The 19366-nt window shown below is 38.2% G+C and overlaps 1 protein-coding gene across 6 annotated transcripts in view; it reads left to right on the top strand.

Annotated features, from left to right (window-relative positions):
• The window catches only part of RCBTB2 (RCC1 and BTB domain containing protein 2), a 35272-nt gene that overhangs the window by 8564 nt on the left and 7342 nt on the right, over nt 1-19366 (top strand). For 4 of the 6 annotated variants that reach the window (XM_064408784.1, XM_064408781.1, XM_064408785.1 and 1 more), the window contains 10 exons: nt 1595-1753; nt 2239-2389; nt 3902-4068; nt 4752-4910; nt 5858-5965; nt 8046-8188; nt 10303-10493; nt 13364-13490; nt 16419-16582; nt 17194-17324. In XM_064408784.1, the coding sequence (XP_064264854.1) occupies nt 1595-1753; nt 2239-2389; nt 3902-4068; nt 4752-4910; nt 5858-5965; nt 8046-8188; nt 10303-10493; nt 13364-13490; nt 16419-16582; nt 17194-17324 (1500 nt within the window). Of the gene's footprint in view, nt 1-1594; nt 1754-1781; nt 2154-2238; nt 2390-3901; nt 4069-4751; nt 4911-5857; nt 5966-8045; nt 8189-10302; nt 10494-13363; nt 13491-16418; nt 16583-17193; nt 17325-19366 lie in introns of those variants that run through there. The other 2 variants (XM_064408783.1, XM_064408786.1) reach the window with 2 other exon arrangements.

The following is a 19366-nucleotide window of genomic DNA, read 5'->3' as shown; positions in this document are numbered from 1 at the left end:
GAAAAGTAGAAGAATATCTTTTACTGAGTGTAACTAATAATTCCAGAGACAGGATTTAGATTATGGATTTTTTTGCCTGATAATGTTTTGGTTCTTTCTTTTATTTTTTAATCATTATCATAAGTATTTCCTTGGGTGCTTTTAATAAGAGTAGTTGGGAATTTTTTTCTTTCAGTGTATTACTTTAGTGTTAAGAAATGCTACAGTTTGGGGGTTTTTTTTTAAACCTGTTAATTATGAGGATATGACATGAGTGCTTTGTAGAATGAGGTTACAGATTAAAAACAACTTTTCTACATAAGATGAATGGGTTCTGACCGACTGAGCACTTGGAATTTAGAGCCCACATTACAAAGAAACCAATATGTTGTTCCAGTAAAGGAATCTGTATAATTGAAGGACACCCTGACTGTCCTTTTGAATTTCAGGCTTCTTCAGTCTTGGGCAAAAGCGGGATGCAATTTTTTTAATGCAGTTGGAAGAATAGTCTGCTTTCAGTATTGATTATCATATCTTAAGAGGGCCTAAAATTCTCTGTAGAATACATGGTAACCTCTTGACATAAAAGAAATTATTCTGTAAGCAGCAGATGAACGAAGACTGATTCCATATGGATTCTGGTCCTTCATCCCTGATAACCCTGCTACGTGTCACAGGGAACAGCGTCTGCTAGGATTAGCTTGGACCTACTTGCTCAGTGACTTATTTCATAACATAATGTCTGTTTGTCCAGCTGCCTGCTGCCAAGCTGATTGTGTCAGCAGAATCTTACTTCCCTTTCACTTGCAAATTTGGCTGAAGTTGGTCAGTTATTTGCTTCGAGGAGATGGGGAAAGAGCTGGTGTGATCAAAACCGCAACTTTTTTTTCCTGTGAAGATGGCCAGTCCTTCTTTCCCCTCCTCTGAAGTAAATAATAAAGAAATGGGTGAATAGCTGGTATTTGTCTAATGAATTTAATTTAGGATTAATTTAGGCCATTGGTTTTGATTTTCTAGTGTTATGTACATCCCTGTGTATATTTTTTTGTAGTCACTGATACTCATTGAAAAAACTATATTCTTATGGCTGATATAACATGCTTCAGACTCCAAACTAGAATTTATTCACATCTTTTTATAATTTGGAGGTAGAAAAAATACATACATGAAAACCAATATGCATATTCCTCAAAGATAAATGTATTCTTGGGCAGAGTTCTTTTATGGTTTCTTTTTTTATCAGCAATTTTAGCACCAAGAGAAAAATACACAGATTTCAAATTTTGAATATACACTTTATATCAGAATGCTGTCTTACAGAATTCAATGTATATTGAGTTCTGTAAGATAGCACTTATGTTGTATAAATATAGTGAATATATGACCTCATCCTTTAACCTCCTACATGGTACTTTTCTCCATTAATGTTGATCTTTTATTTCTAGATCATTATATATTTTATGTGTTTATTTAATGTCTTCCTTTCAAGTATTGTAGAATTCAAATACTGGTTTGTGGCTGAAAAAGGAAATGGTGGTGTTTATCTAATTTTTTGCTATGCAAAGGCATATATTTTTTCTGTGCAGATATTTGATAGCATTTTTCATAATACCAGGCCCTGGAGGCAACACTCTTGTCAGCCCTGAAGATGCTGGATGTTGGGAAATGGCCGATTTTTTCTCTCTGCTCCCCAGAAGAGATCAAGTTAATTCGCCAAGCCTGTGTATTTGGCAGTGCTGGTAATGAAGTGTTGTATGCAACTGAAAATGGTGAGGTAATTGTCCGGGAGTGTGCATGAACGTGACATGTTTAATCAGTTATGTGTCAAGTTATTCTGAAGGCCAGTAGTATAATAGTACACCTAAAGAAAGCTGCATGTAAAAATGTCTGATGGTTTTGTTTGCTACTGAAACATTTTCAGTTTAAATTAAAGGCTTCTTACCACAATCAGAGAACAAAGAGAAGATGGAGTTAGGCATTTGTTGCAAGTGCATAGTGACAGGATGAGAGGCAGTGGACACAAACTGCAAGATGGCATTTTCTGATTCAGTACAAGGAAAAAAATGCTCTAAGAGGGGTTAAATCCTGAAGCAGTTGTGAGATTTGTTTTCCTTGGACATGTACAAGAATCTTTTGGACATGGCCTTGAGTCAACTAATCTGTTTAGATCTTTGGTAAGCACAAGGGTGGACTGGTTGACCTTTGGAGGAGGTTCTCTGCTGCAACCTAAATTATGAGTCTGTGATTCTTTTATGACAGGTTTTTGTGCTTGGCATGAACTGCAGTGGCTGTTTGGGAACAGGAGACATGCAGAGCACTATAGAACCAAGGAGGTTAGATTCCCTGTGTGGCAAAAAGATAGCCTGTCTGAGTTATGGAAGTGGCCCTCATGTTGTTCTTGCTACAGAAGGTAAAGTATGATCTGACTATTGCTTCTTCAGAGAGTCCACTTAAATTCATCCAACAGGTGTGAAAGGTCTGGGCTGGTAACATAAGAGAGAGAGTTGAGTATTCTGGGCTGCTAAGTCAAAAGTATTTTAATTGGCAAATATGTCAGATAGCTTGTTATTTTCAGAAGTTTTTCAAGCCCTACTTTGATCTTGTTACGACTTTTGGAAGGGTTTTTTCTGTCACTTCTCAGTTAAGTTTGAAACTTCTGATTGCTCTTGAAATGCATTAGTGGCTACGTTATGCTCATATGTTCTTGTGCCAACACTGTCCTTCAGCTAAAATGCATCTTTTCCCTCCAGTACCTACTTTTTGATGTGCTTTGAAGACCCATTATGTTGCCTTCCAGCCTTCATGCTTCCTGCACTGACACTCTATTATCCTCATTGTGGTAGTGGTTTTATGTTCATAATTAAGTATGTTACACTTACAATTAGTAGTATTGTGTTCCCAGTGAGGTTCTGTTAGAGCCTAATAGATGATATTCACACTTACCTGTCTCTGTTAATGAGAGGAAATGTTTTTCAGTATTCTAGATTATGACTAAAAGTAGGTGAGGGGAATTATGTTGTAAATGTGTTCTTTTACATTCGGTTGTGTTCCATCATTTCCTCCAGTCTTCATGGTAGACCATTCTGCGTGCTTTTTTTATGTATGCATCTATATCCCTCTGATCCCACTGACACACTCATACTTGTTAACCTGATGATGAAGTACTGCCAAAGAGCAGGTCAAGAACTGATCCTGATGATTTTTACTCATAACTCCATTTGCTTTAATAGCTTTTCTTCAGCACAGCCTTTTAAACTTACCTTTTAGAGGGCTGTTATGTGTTACACAATTCCTGTGTTAATTATTGTCATTGGCACTTTGCTGTATGTTTCTGTGCCCTATGTTTCACATGTTTACTGAAATTTGTATTCACATGTTGGTGAACTGAGGAATAGGTTGTTCACTTTTGATAGGATGAAGTAATTAGATTTAACCAGTTATTGTAGAGAAGTATTGGTTTAGTGTAGTATATTTTGTTTTTCTAGTTCTGAGGGAATCCTCCTTAGGGAAAATGCATATTGTAAGGGAATGAAAGCTTATTTTTTGAATTTTCCAAAATGGGAAACAGTGCCAGGGCATAGACAAGAAATTCTGATTCATTGTCAGTAACAGAAATTGAAATTGGGACTCTGACTGTCATTTCATCCTTTTCTCTTCTGTATTACATCCCTTTTCTTTCAGCAGTATGTTTTCCTTTGCTGTCATTATGTTGATACTATCCATTTGGATTTATGGTCAACACTATGTGAGCCTGGTAGCATTGGTACGTCCGTGGGCTGAACAGCCCCATAGGTCATACATGTATTTATACACTTAAGTATGTATATTTTTACTGAATTTGGCTTTTTAGTTTGTAATTTTATTTGTGTACTCATTGGAAAAGTAGAGATTTTTCAACCAGCTCTTTACATTTTTCTTGTAGAAGGAGAAGTGTATACGTGGGGTCATAACGCTTACAGTCAGCTGGGCAATGGTACAACAAATCATGGCTTCGTTCCCTGTCAAGTCTCTACTAACTTGGTGAACAAGAAAGTCATTGAGGTTGCCTGTGGCTCTCACCACTCCATGGTGTTGACCTCTGATGGAGAGGTGAGTATAGTGGGAACCAGTCTGTTTTCTTGTAATGAAACTCACATATGTGAGAAACAGGAAAACACTCTGCACCTCTAGCATTAGACCTTGCTTCCTCCAGTCCTCACAGTGCTGATGTAACACAAATGTTTCCAAAAAATTGAAACTTGTGAGGGTGTAGCTGTTTTGAAGTGTGTGCAGAGCACTGATTTTGTGCCACATCTGCTCGTAATAACAAATTATGCTGCCAGTTCCTTCCTATGCTATACTCTACTTTAAATGCTTAGTGGCATTAAAGCTGATGTTAATGTAAATCACATTCACTGTAAGCAATTTTACCTGCCAAAATAAAAAGTTTCCTGGAATTTGCCTTGAAGTGCCATTTGTGCCACTTAGATATTCTAGTCTGAGTTCTGGAAAAGTAGCAATGGATTCTTCCAGCATTAACTGCAGCCATCATGTTTCCTCTTGCCTTTGAATGGAGGAATATAAAAGAATGGAATATCTAAATGCTTAGATTGGCATATTTTTGTTAGAAACAGTTCACTTGTAAACCTATGTGTCTTCCTAGGTCTGTAAAACAATACATCCATTTTCACATTAAAAAATTAAATTTTTTATTCATACTGTTTTTTCATCTCTTGAACATGTACTTTGAACTATAAATTATAAAGCCATCTTTGACAATTCTTTTGCAACAGGTATACACTTGGGGTTATAATAACTCTGGCCAGGTTGGATCTGGTTCAACAGCAAATCAGCCAATTCCTCGAAGAGTTACCAGCTGCCTACAAAATAAAATAGTCGTTAATATAGCTTGTGGACAGATGTGCTCTATGGCTGTGGTGGAAAATGGAGAGGTAAGAAATTTCAAGTGAATATTTGGACTGAGTTTTACTTCATATAATAACTTGACATGTAGATAATTTCAAACCTGACAGTCATGAGCTATTATTCAGGAAGCTTTCCAAACTCCCTCGAGTCTAGCTGCTTATACTGCTCATAACAATTTTTGTTATCTTACCACTGCTGTCTTTAGCATTCATAGACAAATTATTGTCTATACTAGAATCTGAGAATTCAGTGAGAATAATCACTGAATGATATTTTAATTTTCAGTGCTCATATTCACATGTCTTAAGAGAAAACAAAAGTACATTGCATATATTTTTTGTACTGGAGTACCTCTTGGATCTCTCTCATACTCTTTTTATCTTCTTTGCAAAGATACAAGGAGGTTGTAGAGTTCTAGATTTTGTTCATATGAGCTGATGATGTTGGGCACTATACATCTTGCTAGCTCTATTTCTCCAAGCACTTGAGTTTAGAACTAAGTAGCTATTGACTGCAGTAAAACAAAATGTCAGTGAAATTATCAGTACTCAGTGTTTTCCCTTTTTCTTATATTTGGCGTAAAGCTGCCTACTCAAACTGTTGTGCACAGCTTCCATTTTATAATTGTTCTAGTGTGTTTTCTGTTAGAAGATTTGGGAATGAGAAATCTGCCCTTTGAAGAAGGGAAGTATTGTGCTGGATTTACTCTGTGCTGGCAAGCAGCCATATGAGTCACTGATTTTCTGTTCTTCCTGTTAAAATATTGTAGCCCTACATAATCTAACTCCTAAAGAGAATGAATGTGGAAGTTAAGATTTCTAGATGAGTACGTAACTGGCATTTTAAAGAAAAACGTGTATATGTATATGTGTTTAGATAGGTAGGTATATGTGTGAATATGTTTGTGTTTACCTAAAACAAAAAAAGAAGTGACTAGTAGCAAGCAGCCTAAAGTGCCTGTCTCTGTTTCAAGGTCTATGTCTGGGGCTACAATGGGAATGGCCAGCTGGGGCTGGGCAGCAGCGGGAACCAGCCCACGCCGTGCCGGATCGCAGCCCTGCAGGGCATTCGTGTGCAGCGGGTACGTCTGCGCTGCTCCCCCTCAGCCCCTCCGGGAGCCTCTGCAGGAGTCCTGTGGACAGCGTGTGCTGCCTCTCCAGGAGATAGTCCTTTGTTTAAAAAGTGACATCAGAATAAAACACATGTGTCCTAAAGTGGACCTCTCCCAACAGGGGAGAAACTGTAACTCTATGGAGTTTGGTGGGAATTTTGCCATTGACTTCAGTGAGGTCAGGATTTTACTTAGAGGACTAGACCATTAAAAATGTTTCTTTTATCTTCTTCTTTTTTTTCCTGCGAAAGTTAATTAAAAATATTGCTGTTATTTTAGTAAATAACAGAGTCTTTCTAGTATATTCCATTCTTCATTAACCCCTACTTTTTTTTTTCTGGAAAAATGCTGCAGTTTAGCATTTTGTCTGTCTTGCAGACTGAATTTCATTTTAGAGCTGCACTCCAGCCACATTGACTTACTGGTGTTTGGACATCACATACTGAACAAACTGCCTCCCACTGCATTTGGCTAACATTTGGTATGATTCCACAGTTAGCCTTGACCTTTGGAGATTATTGCACTTTAGCAAGTAGCGGGGCTGCCATCAGTGTAACTAGCAAACTGATAACTTCTTTTGTATAATAAGAAATGTTTAAAGTGACTGCAGGACTGTTTCTGCAAGTTTTTAATTGATTCCTGCAAAATAGAGGTTACTGACAGGAAAGCTATTAGAAAACATGGGTTGTGTAACCTATTGAAAATTTGCAAGAGCATTTTGAACTTTTGATCCTATTTATTTCATTTACTTGGGAAAGCTATGAATTTAAGTCTTTTAAAAGAAACTTATTTAATTACATAATTTTATATTCAGAGCCTAGGATGTAGACAGTAGGTTTGCTGGTATCAACTACTGTTGTATAGTAAGATAATAAAGTATGATGTACCCCTGTATTTATTCTTCTATTTAGAGAGTGAATGCTCTAGCAAGTTTGGCTTAGATTCTATTTCCATTCACTTCCTTTACTTGATATCGATTGTTGTAGATCTCCACTCTGTAAATCACTTGATGGTTTATTTCACTTAAAGTACATCACATGCTTCATGGATGTCAGTGGAGTATATGTGTTTATGGTGTATCTTTGCAGATCATATGAAGATAGGTGAGCTAGTTATGGGCAACGTAAATTGGTTTTTGGTAGCCATCTGTCTCTGCTAAATTACACAAACTTCTGCAGACAGGACTGCTGCTGGTAGTGTTGCCTCTGTGTATCTGTCTGTATGTGGGGCATGTGCTGCGTATATGAAGTGGAATTTTTGAACAATCTGATGTGAGGAGGCAGCTCAGCAGGACCAAGGGGGTTTCCGTGAAGTTATGAATTGATACAGTTGTGTGAGGCCATCAAAATGGAGAGTTTTGTCTCTTTCCTGGCTGATTGCTCTTGTTGATAATCTTGTGTGGCTCTCAGACCACACTGTGAGAGTTTTCTTGCATAAGTTTAGAGAATTACGGAATGGTCTGAAAGGGACCCTAAAAACCACCCAGTTCCATCCCCTGCCATGGGCAGGGACACCTTCCACTGGACTGGGTTCCTCAGAGCCCCAGTGGACCTGGCCTTGAGCATTTCCAGGGATGGGGGTGTACCTCAGCAGAGGATCCTCTGAGCACGAGAGCTGGCACAGGGAGGGGGCAGTTTTGTGTGGCTGTCAGTCAGGGATGAGAGGGTCAGACAGGGAGACCTCAGCTGTTTTTCCAGTGGTGAAGCTATTCATACTGGAGCAGTTGTCCATGGAGCAACATCAATGCAAGACAGACAACCTTTTTTGCATATTGTTCAAAATTGTCATATAGCTTCCCTTCTTTCTCAGTTTCCAGCTATTCTTTTTGCTCTGCTCTTGAAATTATCTGTCAGGGTTTCCCATTGGTAAATGTTTTTCCTCAAAGTCATCTCATCTACCTTCCTTCCATTTTTAATAAACTTACCAGTATTTTTAATTTTTACACTATCCTAGAATCAATGGCATTAACCCACTGCATAAGATATATCTATCTGTTTTAACTTACCATTGCATAAAAATGAGGTTTTCTTCTTTTTATTATTCCTTGCAGGTTGCCTGTGGCTATGCTCATACATTAGTGCTAACAGATGAAGGTCAGATATATGCCTGGGGAGCCAATTCATACGGCCAGTTAGGTACTGGGAATAAAAGTAACCAGTCTTACCCTACAACAGTTATTGTGGATAAGGACAGGTAATGCTTACAGTCTTGCAATCAGACATTGGTTGACATACTCACAGAAGAACTACATAAAATTATGGTATTTTTAAACTATTTATTTTTTCAGAGAAGGAGCCTAATGTTTTTGCAATGGTTCATTTGCTAAATGTGAAGAAAATTATCACTGATAGTGCTTGAATCTGTCCCATATCCATCCCTGTGAAAGAGAAACTGAACATTCTGAGCCTGAATATGCTATTTTCTGCTTTGTCTCTCACTGTACTTTAAAGGCCTTAACTGCAGTTTCCCTTCAGTGGTGTAGTTGCATTGCTTGAAATCAACAATAAAGGCTTTATTATCTGTGAATATAAATTGTATTTTAATATGCTACTTTTGACAAGAAGTGTACTCAGAAAAAGTGAAGGGTGGACATCTGCAATTTGTGTTATTTCTGCTATTAAATCTGGTTCATAATCCAGGAGAGAGAAAGGGAGGAGTTATTTCTTGGTATTGTTGCCTAAAAATAAAGTTTAGATTTTTGCAAGTTAAATATTTTCCTCTAGGTCCTTGAGGGACAGTGGGGTGGTTGTTTCTGTTGTAAAGCCAACTATGTATATGATCCAAAATCTTGATTTTGGGCTTCTATTGTGAAAAAAAGGAAAGTGAGATGTCCTTCTTAACCCTGTGTCTGAGTACATCATTGTGAGGAAGTGGCATCTCTGCTCTGGTGATGAGACATGGCCTGATCTCGAGCATTGCTATTTCTATGTGTGTACTTGTGGTTTTGCTTCAAATGTTACTGATTTTTTCCCCCAGACACTTTTAAAATGTTACAATAAGAATTTAATACAAGTTTTAATGTTGCATGCTGCCTTTGGCTTTTGTTGGTCGGAATATGAATCCTTGGTGTCAGTGAAAATATTGCCTCACTAAAGCCTGCAAGATTTGTGCATACAGCTTTAAGCAAATTGTTTCCCTGCCATTATCCCCAGGCAGCTGAGAACACAAGTAAACAAGCAGTAGTTCAGACTGCAAAACAGCGGATTGTGTAATGCTGTACACAGTGGGAGTTTTGAAGTCCTAAATCAGTCTTGGGATTAGAGACATAGCCTAGCTAAAGGACACTTAGAAACAGCTTTAAGTGCTGTTTAGTTTTAAATTTTAGTTTGCAAAATGGAAGTCCTTTAAACATAAATAATAATAATTATATGAGTAAGAAGAAGTATGTTTAACTTGTTGGTTTATAATTGTTGCCAATGAGCAAACAGAAAAAAGAATTCCATTGTCTTTCAATTATAAGCCAAAATGCAATTTTCATTTTTTAAATGCATCCTTATTTCCTTCTTCATCTTCTCCAAGTATTTGTTCTCTACAGCTTAATACAGCTACTCCCCTCACTGCCCAGCACCACCAAAGACATTCAGAGACTTGGAACTCATCATAGCTTTGCTTGAGAGAGCTGAGGGGTCAGCAGAATATGTGCTGCATACAGGGAACAGCTCTGGCTGGTCTCTCCCAAGACGCTTTTCCAAAGAGAAACTTGGATTGCACACTGTTTGCAGAAATACTGCCAGCCCTTTCAATTTTGCTGTGTGTGTCCAGAAAGCATTCTTGCTTAAAAGTATGTCTTGCACTAGAGAAAGACAGGAGGCAGTGAGCTTATTCACTGCATTTGGTTCTTAATGAGAGCGACTTGCCTTTCTCCTTTGTGATGAATGCTTTGTGGTGTGCTCCCGGGACGAGTGGGAGATGAGAATCTCAACTCCATGTTTCAGAAGGCTGGTTTATTATATTATGATCTATATTATATTAAAATTATATTGTAAAACTATACTAAAAGAATAGAGAGAAAAGGATTCATCAGAAGGCTAGAAAGAACAAGAATGGAATGAATAACAAAATCTTGTGAGTGCTCGCAGCCTTGACACAGGTGGCTGTGATTGGTCATCAAGTGAAAACAATCCACACGGACCAATGGAAGATGCACCTGTTGGTAAACAATGTCCAGACCACATTCCACAGCCATCAGATAGTTAGTTGTTCACATTTCTTTTCTGAAGCTTCTCAGCTAGGAGAAAAATCCTAGCAAAGGATTTTTCCTAAAATATCATAGTGACACCCCTCCTTTTGTTGGCTTGTCAATTCAGGGTTGTGGAGATCGCCGCCTGCCACTCGGCGCACACGTCGGCGGCCAAGACGCAGAGCGGCCAGGTGTACATGTGGGGCCAGTGCCGGGGGCAGTCCGTGACCTTCCCCCACCTCACACACTTCGCCTGCACCGACGACGTGTTCGCCTGCTTCGCCACCCCCGCTGTCATGTGGCGCCTGCTCTCCGTCGGTGAGCCGAAACGGGTTCCGTTCCGATAAAATGGTTGCATGTGTTTGAAGCCTAAACGTAGTTTGTCACAAAAAATGTACACAGGGAAGCGTAGTCATTCATAATGGCATGTTGTATGTGTGTTTAAGTGGTAATATGGAATGGTGAAAAACTGCCAAAGCCTAATGGCAGGGCTAAATAATTTTCTGTTTTATTGATGTGGCCCATTTCTATGGGAAATGCCTCAGGTTTGGGAAGGGGTTTTTTGTGTAACCTCTGGTTGTGACTGTCCAGTGGCTCTGGGTGGAAAATCTGAGTTTGAATTTGGAGATTTGAGTTGAGAAGCTCTGAAGCTTTCTTAAGATTACTAAGAATTGAGGGATCCAAATTCCCATGTTCTGAATTGGCCACAAGCACTCAGTCTCATCACGAGTGATCGTGACCTGGTCTTCTGAAGAGACAAGTTGCTGCATCTCAGATGTTTGATTAGCATTAAGATCTGTCGTGATGGTCTTGAGTAGAAAGGGTTAAGTATGCAGCATTGGCTACCAGAGAACTCATTCTTCAGCTACAATTTAATCCCATAATGGTTTCTAATAAAGGCTCTGAGGCGTTGTTGGATTTTTTGTTTGGTTTCTTGGGGTTTTTTTTTGGTAGATTGTTTGGGTTTTTTGTATGTTTGTTTTGGCTTGTGGGTTTTGGGTTTTTGTTTGTTGTTGTTTTTAGGGGGTTTGTGTATTTGTTTATTGTGTGTTTGTTTTTTTTTTTGGGGGGGGGGGTTTGCAATATTTTGACCTTGACTTCCAGGTCATTTTGGAAATAGTGCTATAACACTGTAGCAATGTTGTACCAAAGCATAAAGTGAAGCCTTACAGAGGAAAAGGTTACTTTACTTTTAAACAAAACAAGTTGAAGATGTCCTTTCAAAGCCACTTTTTCATATGTGCCAAGTAGTCTCTTCAGCATCCTGGCACTATTTAGGAGGTCTAAACAGGTTTCCTTGTGATGACATGGAGAAAGGATGCTGGCTATCAGGCCCTTGTCATGTCTCCTGGGTTGTTTTTAGTTAGGTGACTCTGTGTGGTGTCAGTTGTGCCTTTTTGCACACTCCAGGAGCTGAGGGTGCCTGGCCTCTTCATCCTGTCCCACTCTGGCCAGCTGTCAGGACTGAGTCACTGTTGTTTGTCTTCTGATGTATGCGTGGGGAGAATCCTCAGGCAGCTGTGTCCTGGGATCTTACATCTGCTGTCTTATATGCCATGGACCTCTGCCATGCTTACAGCCCTTCTCTGTCCTTCTCATTCTGGTGCTTCCACACCCAGGCATTCTCGTTCTCTCCATGTTTGTGACAGTTCTAACATTTCTAATACAGTTCTTAGGCTGCCAAGGAGTTTTCTTGGCTTTGTGCCTTGGCAGTGGGAATGGCCTCTTCATTTCCTTCCTCAGGCTCCCCTTTCACTGCTGTAACAGATAAAAGCATCTGGTTTTTCTCTAAGAGTTTCAAAGCTGCACCCCGCTGTCTTCAGTTTTCCTCTGATGGCTGTAAAGTCAACTGGAGATGTGTCTTGTGGACACCTGGATTGCCAGTTAACTGTGAAGAATGTCACCTTTGCATTAGTTGCTAAAATGCTTACTTGTTTAGCTAGCAGAGGTCTGAATAAATAAACCACACATTGTACAAAGAACTAACAAAGTATTTTATAGTATTGTTGTTTCAGAAACATTTCTTTTTTTTTATCATCAGTATATTGGGTTTCTTTCCCCCATCCATTTTACCTGTACCTACCCAAATTGGGTATACCTGATGTTCTCTAAATGAAGTGCAAAATGACTGTGCTAAACAAAGTGTAACAGTATCAAAGTGTATGTGTGTGTGAAGCTTTTTTAGAGCTTGTGGAGAAGGTCTTTCTATTTCCAGCAGAATACCATTCTAATTCCTAGCTTGATAGACAGAACCTAGCATTTATGTAATTTTCTGTAGAGAACAACTAATTACTGACCCACAAGATCTGTCTAAACCCATAATATGTATTTATATGGTAAGAAGACAAAATGTTGTCACAGTTAAAAATGAGGTTTGGGGGTAGAGTGGGTTGTTGATTTTTTTAGTAGTATTAAAGAAGATGGTTCTCTGAGGCTATGTGATGGAGATATGGATCAGTTCAGTAGGCAAAAAATTTGTGTGCAGATAATGGAGGACTTTTCAAAGCTGTTTGGTAACTTTATAATGCAAATATCATGTGCACTGTGGGATATACAGACATATGACACAAACAGGAGTATGCAGACCTTGACACACTGTGCTTCTAGCACCATTAAGTCTAGGGAAAGCTATTCTTTTAGAAGAAACTTGTAAGTGTTGGGGACACTTTACTTTTAGGGACATTGCACTGGGCAGTTTTGCTGCCAGGCAATACGTTGTTTCTGTAATAGATTCATTTTTGCTGTAATATAATGTCTCCTTATGGGAGCATTTCAGAAAATTTTATTATAATTTTTTTATTGATCTTTTGAGGCTCTTATAATAACTAACAGTTTCAATTTGATACAATTTACTCACTAATGATTGATAGCATTTTTTGTCATATGGAGCAGTAAACTTCTGAGACTTAACTTTTTTTCTGGCCTTCTATAGTGGAGTTAGAGGAGTGAAATTCACACATTTTTTAATAGAGATATTTGCTTGGAGCAGGAAAATAGAAAGGACTGAAGAAAGCTGTCCTTTCTTTGCTTTTCTGGCCCAGACAGAACATATAGGCTGCTGGGGGGTTTTACTAGCTTTAAGGAGATGTATTTATTAAGAGTGTTAATTGCTGACAGATACCCAGAATGTTGTAGTGGGAGATATTTGTATTGCTTACTACTTTGTCTAAGTCCCCTATTTATTCTAGAGCCTGATGACCATCTAACAGTAGCCCAGTCACTAAAGAAGGAATTTGACAACCCTGAAACTGCAGACCTGAAGTTCCTAGTGGATGGAAAATACATTCATGTTCATAAAGTTCTTCTTAAAATTAGGTAAGAAACAAACAGTTTAAATTGTATAAACTAAACTGTGCAGTGTAATCCACTGTTCTGAGTCATCACTGTAAAAAAATTCTTGACTTATTCTTACAAATTCCCTTTTCTCTGAGTCAGGGACTCATCTGCTGTTTTTCACTGTTACTCTTTCTGCAATTATCAAACATGTTGCTCTACTACCTGCCTACACTTCCCTCCATCTGACATTTATCCTCCTTTGTGCTCCTAAATGGCCTCAACCTTGATTTCCAATAACCTTTTGCTGCCAAGGAAAAGGCTCACTTCCTTCTGCTGTCTTCTCAGAAGTTAACATCAGGTTTTTCCTTCTTTATGTGCTTGGCTTCTTCCACCAGAATGATTTAAGGGGGTTATGTTTATTCTTGGCACTCTTTCCTTCCACAGGATCCTTCAGTTGTTTTGGCAGCTTCTGTAGGTGCTATCCAGATGATCTTTTTTTCCCCTTTTATGACAGATTTCTTGTTATGCATGTTGTAAACATTCTTATCAGTGAGTTTGACTTTTAAGCTGGCTTTTTTTTCTGTTTTTACAACTTTTTGCAAGTTAAGACCACTTTATGGTGAGATTTTACATAAGCAGATCTACAGAATGATTTCTTTGTTATTATCATGCAGAGAAATTAATTTGTTACTGCTAGTGTGGTTTCTCCTGTGATATTCTAGAGACACTGCTTTAGATCACTTCTGCCTTGCCAACTGCTTCTGCTTCATCCTCCTCATTGTTATAATATTTTTTTCTTTGCTATTCTTTTTCCTCAAAATGCTTGTCTACCTCAGCTTATCACCACTTTCATCTTCCTGCTTTTGCTCCTGAGTCCTGTTAGTGATTTTTTTTGTATACTTCTTATGAAATTAAAATTCCCTGTTAATTCTTGTCTGTCCTTGTTTTGTTGGTTTTTTTTTTCTACTCTCCTCTTACTACTCTGATTACCTGTATTACATTTGTCTTCCCATTACTGGTTCCATTGCTTATTCATTACATTCATGCCTGTAGTCCACCCTCTTCATTTGGAATGCCATGTGTTCTCCATCAAATACCACACCAAATCTTGTGTATGCCCAAAATGTTCCTGAGGTTTGTTTTCCTGATAATCAGACTACATGTAGCTTTTTCTTGCTCTATTTTTCTCAGATTATATGGCATTCTGTGAAGGAAATGTCTAATTCTAAAATGGATTTACATATATGGTGTTACCAAAATTCTGTAAATCAGGCACAGTCTGTAAAATTAATATTTTCTTTACTGTCATGGTGCAGCTGGATCAAAGTGTGTAAAAATGTTTTGCAACATTTGGCCTGGAGCACTGTCATGAAAGCAGTGCTGCTAAAAGTTCCTTTTTATTGTTTAGTCATTTCTTTACTGCTCATGAGGACTTCTTTCCATCTTGTTCCATTCCTCTTCTTGAAGTGGATCCCATTGTTGGTGGTTAGTGGCTGGCTGGAGGAATGTCAGGAACACCCAGCTCCTGGGAGCAGCCCAAGGCCAGTGCTGCCTGCAGGAGCAGACATCCCAGTGTGGGGTGGGATTTAGCAGCTCTGCATCAGCCTGCCAGGGCTGCTGTCTGTGCTGGCTCTGCTTGGGACAGTGACAGGGAGAGACACTCCAAGGGATCAGTCACTCCAAGACACTTTGCAGACTGGAGGATGTGTGCTAACCAGTTTTTATTTTCATTTCCTTAGTTTTTCAGGGATCAGTGTGTACCACCTTGTCTCTGACTTTTGTGTGGTGCCATTGGGGCACAGGCCATTCCCAAGGTCTGATCCATGCTGCATGGATAACGTTGTCACCACTGCTTAACGTGGGGCTCTGGGATGCAAAACAATGAGGTTTTGTCTGCCTCTCCCAGTGCTAGAATGTGGTAAAAGATGTGGCAGAAGTTAAATAATGACTTTTATTTCTTTATGAATTTGACAAGACGTTCCATTATCCTATTAAAAGCCCCAAAATACTAAGGTAAAAAATTCTTTCATTAACAAGTAAAAATGTGAAGAAATTAAGTCATTAGTTAAATAATTCTTTTTCATTTGTATTTAAGTGATACTGTATTTAAGTTGTAGTTTTGTCTCAGAGACATTAAAAGGAAACCATCTTACTTTTTACAGGAAAGTTTGAGTAAAAGAACAGAAAATTCAGATGTGGGACAGTTACAAATTAGCATAGTACAAAGAAGTATGATTAAATTGTGGTTTTTGTAGGAAAAGTTATCAGAAGTGGAGATGTTCATTTTTATCAACAAAAAAATTTGAAAACAATGTGCATGTTAGGATGCTTTTTAGGGAACAGTAAGTTACAGTGAATTGTAAATTACTGTGAACTGGAAGTTGCAGATTGCAGCTACCAAAGGCAGTGCTTTGTCCTTGTTTGTATCTGTCACAAAAGTATTCAGACTTGTAAGGAAAATAAGATGAAAGATCTGAGTGAGAGTGTCTTCACTTTCAGTAATTTAGTCTTTGAATGTAATGATTATTGCTAAATTGTGTATGGACTCTGACACTGGAAAAAATGATATCTAAAATCATTAATAATTTCCTTCTTCATTAAGAAATGCTGGAGAAATCAGGGTCAAATCTCAGAAATGTCTAAGTTAATGGTAAACTTTATGTGCTATGAGACAGGTAATAAAATTGATTGTTAATGTATAATGTATTTTAAAAAATGGCATCAAAACCAGATGGATAATCCTTGTAGATATTGTAAGTAAAAATGGATTCTGCCATAAAATATTAACAACAGGAATAAAATTCTGAATTATATATATCAGGCTTATAAGGCTTAAAGAAATGAACATGTTCAAAGCAAGAAATCATGTAGCTAGAGGTGCTGCTTTTGGATTTAGTCTGTAGGACTGACTTATTTTTTTTACCAACTTCTTGCTGCAGCTCATCTTTCAAGCTTAACTCTTTGCAGTGTACAATCTTTATTCATGTTTTGTAGGTGTGAACATTTTCGCTCCGTACTCAATAATGATGATGAAATTATAGAAATGAGTGAATTTTCTTATCCTGTTTACCGAGCCTTCCTGGAATATCTGTATACAGACAACATTAGGCTCCCTCCTGAAGATGCAATAGGTATTTGCCATAAATGGAAATTACTCCAGATTATTGTTTTTGAAAAGTTCAATCTAGGTGTCATTACAGAGTAAGGAAAGCAGGGCTTGTTGGTTTTAGTTTCATTAGCAAATAAATCTTCAATTTGGCAGGTGTCAGGAAGAAAGGATGCAGTAGCAGGAAACATGCCCAAGGAGAATGAGTGGTGGACATGCAATGAGATCAAAGGTGAAAAGTTTTCAGAAAGAACTCATTGTTGCTATTACTAAGAACTTTCTTTTATTTAGAAAGGCACTAATGCCATCCTGAAAGTTTACTTGTTTGAGTAGCTGTACTGATTTTTGATCCTGAATGAAAAGGGAGCTCTTCCCTGTATGAATTTGAGAGGCTGTAAGTCAGTAATTCATGTCCAGAATGAGAACAAGAGAACAGAACACTTGCATAGTAATAAAATGGTTCTTTTTTTGATGGTTCTGTAGGGGACCTTAAAAAATGCAGACATCATCTAGGGGAAAAAAAGCCAGAGCAAGTTATTGATTAATTCAGCCTAAAACAAAAGGGCAATTGATTAATTTGAAAAGCCACTAATATATTTTGCACCAGAATAGTTGAAGCTGTATAAATTTTCACAGGGCTGCTAGATTTGGCAACGCTGTATAGAGAAAACAGACTGAAAAAGCTTTGCCAGCAAACGATCAAACAAGGCATTTGTGAAGAGAATGCCATTGCTCTCCTTTCTGCTGCTGTCAAGTACGAAGCTCAGGTAAGAACTTCTCTTCAGGTAAGCAGCTGTTTTCTGAGAAATGAAGCTGCCTAATGTAAACATGACTGTATTTAATTGATGAGGCATGATTACTGTAATTTCCCTTTCTGGCTTAACAAATGTTTCTTTTCCCCTTTTTAAGCTGTTAAATAAAAATTTTAAAACTCCCAGTTTAGTGTTTTCTTCCTGCCCTTTTGGCTTGCCCCTGTGAGTCAGGGTTTTTAATCTTCTTCCTTCCTCGTCATGTGGCACTGCAGAGCTTGGCATGCAGATTTCTCACTGCCATTTACACCTCTGCCTTTGGATTTTGCCCTTTCACTTCCTGAGTTCTCCACCTGATCATTTTGTCTGCTGCTGTCTGATACAATCACTCTGGTGCTGACTTTTACAGGCAGTGGGAGGAGTTGCCTGTAAAGTCCCTTCATATTTATACTTGTGTTTTTATTTTAAAAATCCACTTTTGCAATACTGTTTACAATGAAATATGCTGACATATAACAAATTACCTATTGTTAATACTCCCCCCATATCCTGTCATCTGGTCTGCCCATGGTTCTGGAATGAGTCACTAGCACTCAACCAGTTATCCGTGCTTTTTTGGTAAAGAAATACTTTCAAAGATATTTTTCTTTTCTCATCTTCCTAGTGCTGTGATGATTGTGGAAATAACTGTGTGGTGGGTTTTATTATTCAGAAAGTCTGCTTATGTATTTCAGATGTAGGGGACATGGTTATAAATGCCTTTCAGTTATGGGAGGCAAGTAGAAGAAACTGAAACACTGAATTAAAAATATTGCAGTAGTCCATGCAGTATGGAGACAGCAAACTACCGGAGATGAATTTGTGTAGGAGTTGCAAAGAGGAGACTGGAAGTCAGAGAGTTCTGTGCATGAAAGAGAGGATAACAAGCAATCAGTAGATAGTAAGAGTGCCAGCTGCTAGTTACAAGGCATTTGTAACCCAGGTATCTAAACGGGGCATGGATGGCTGGGTCAAAAAACGACTTGTGCTCTCAGTGTGCTGTGCTGCTACAAGCCCAGCATAGCAGGGAAAACTCTACATGAAGGCATGACCCAATGGTTTCATGCTCTTAACAGCAGATTTTTCATTAAAATTTTATTCTTTAGTTTCTCCTCTTACAAGCTTTCCAAAATGTTTGAACATCTTCAAAGCAGAAGTATTTTTGGTTGGTGGGTACCAGGTGAAGGAGTTAAAGATATGTTTAGGTGTGTTGTGAAGTAGTAAAACTAGCCTGAACAAAGTACCAGAGTTCATAAGGCCTGAGACACAATAAAAGGGATTGGCTGGATAACTAAATACCTGTTATCCTCCTCTTCCTTCTATGATTCAGTGTTTTGTTCTTTCAAAATCTGTAACACAGTTTAACACAATTGTCAGATGATGAATTGGTTCACTTGCCCTGGCTGCAGCATGTGCCAAACTCAGGAGTGGATTGTTGCCCTCCTTCCTGCACCCACAGCTCAGAAAGGTGTGGAAGTGCAGCAAAGATTTCTTTATCAAAGGAATGGGGATAACCTCTGTCTAAGGAATTGTGGAATAAACCAGGATCTTCTAGTGTACTACATTACTATAGTAACTCCTGGTTTGAGAACCATGTGCAGTGTGTCAGGACTTCAGTAGAAAACTGCCAAAGGAAGGATTATGAAAGAGGCCTCATATTTTGGAAGTTTGAAAAGATATAATTCCTTTTTTTTTTCATTAAATGTGAACGCAAGGGAAAGATTATAGTGGTACGTGACATGCCATTCACATTGCAAATTAAATGAAGGCTAACTTGACTACTGTACACATCTCTTAGGATTTAAGATGTACAAAAATATTTTTTCCTATCCTCAGAAAATACAAAGAGTTTCTGCTATAACTTATTTAAAAACCTATTTCTCGTACACACTGTAGCGAAGTTTAGACTAATCATCTGCTATAAAACAGAATAAAAAAGACAGTATTTCTTGAAACTGCAAAATCAGTGGCCAGGATTCTCTATAATCTATGGTCCTATTCATACCGGCATCAGAAAAATT

This window comes from Passer domesticus, chromosome 2 (genome assembly GCF_036417665.1).
Source record: "Passer domesticus isolate bPasDom1 chromosome 2, bPasDom1.hap1, whole genome shotgun sequence".
Classification (NCBI taxonomy): Eukaryota; Metazoa; Chordata; class Aves; order Passeriformes; family Passeridae; genus Passer; species Passer domesticus.
This window is presented reverse-complemented; position numbering and strand designations above follow the sequence as displayed.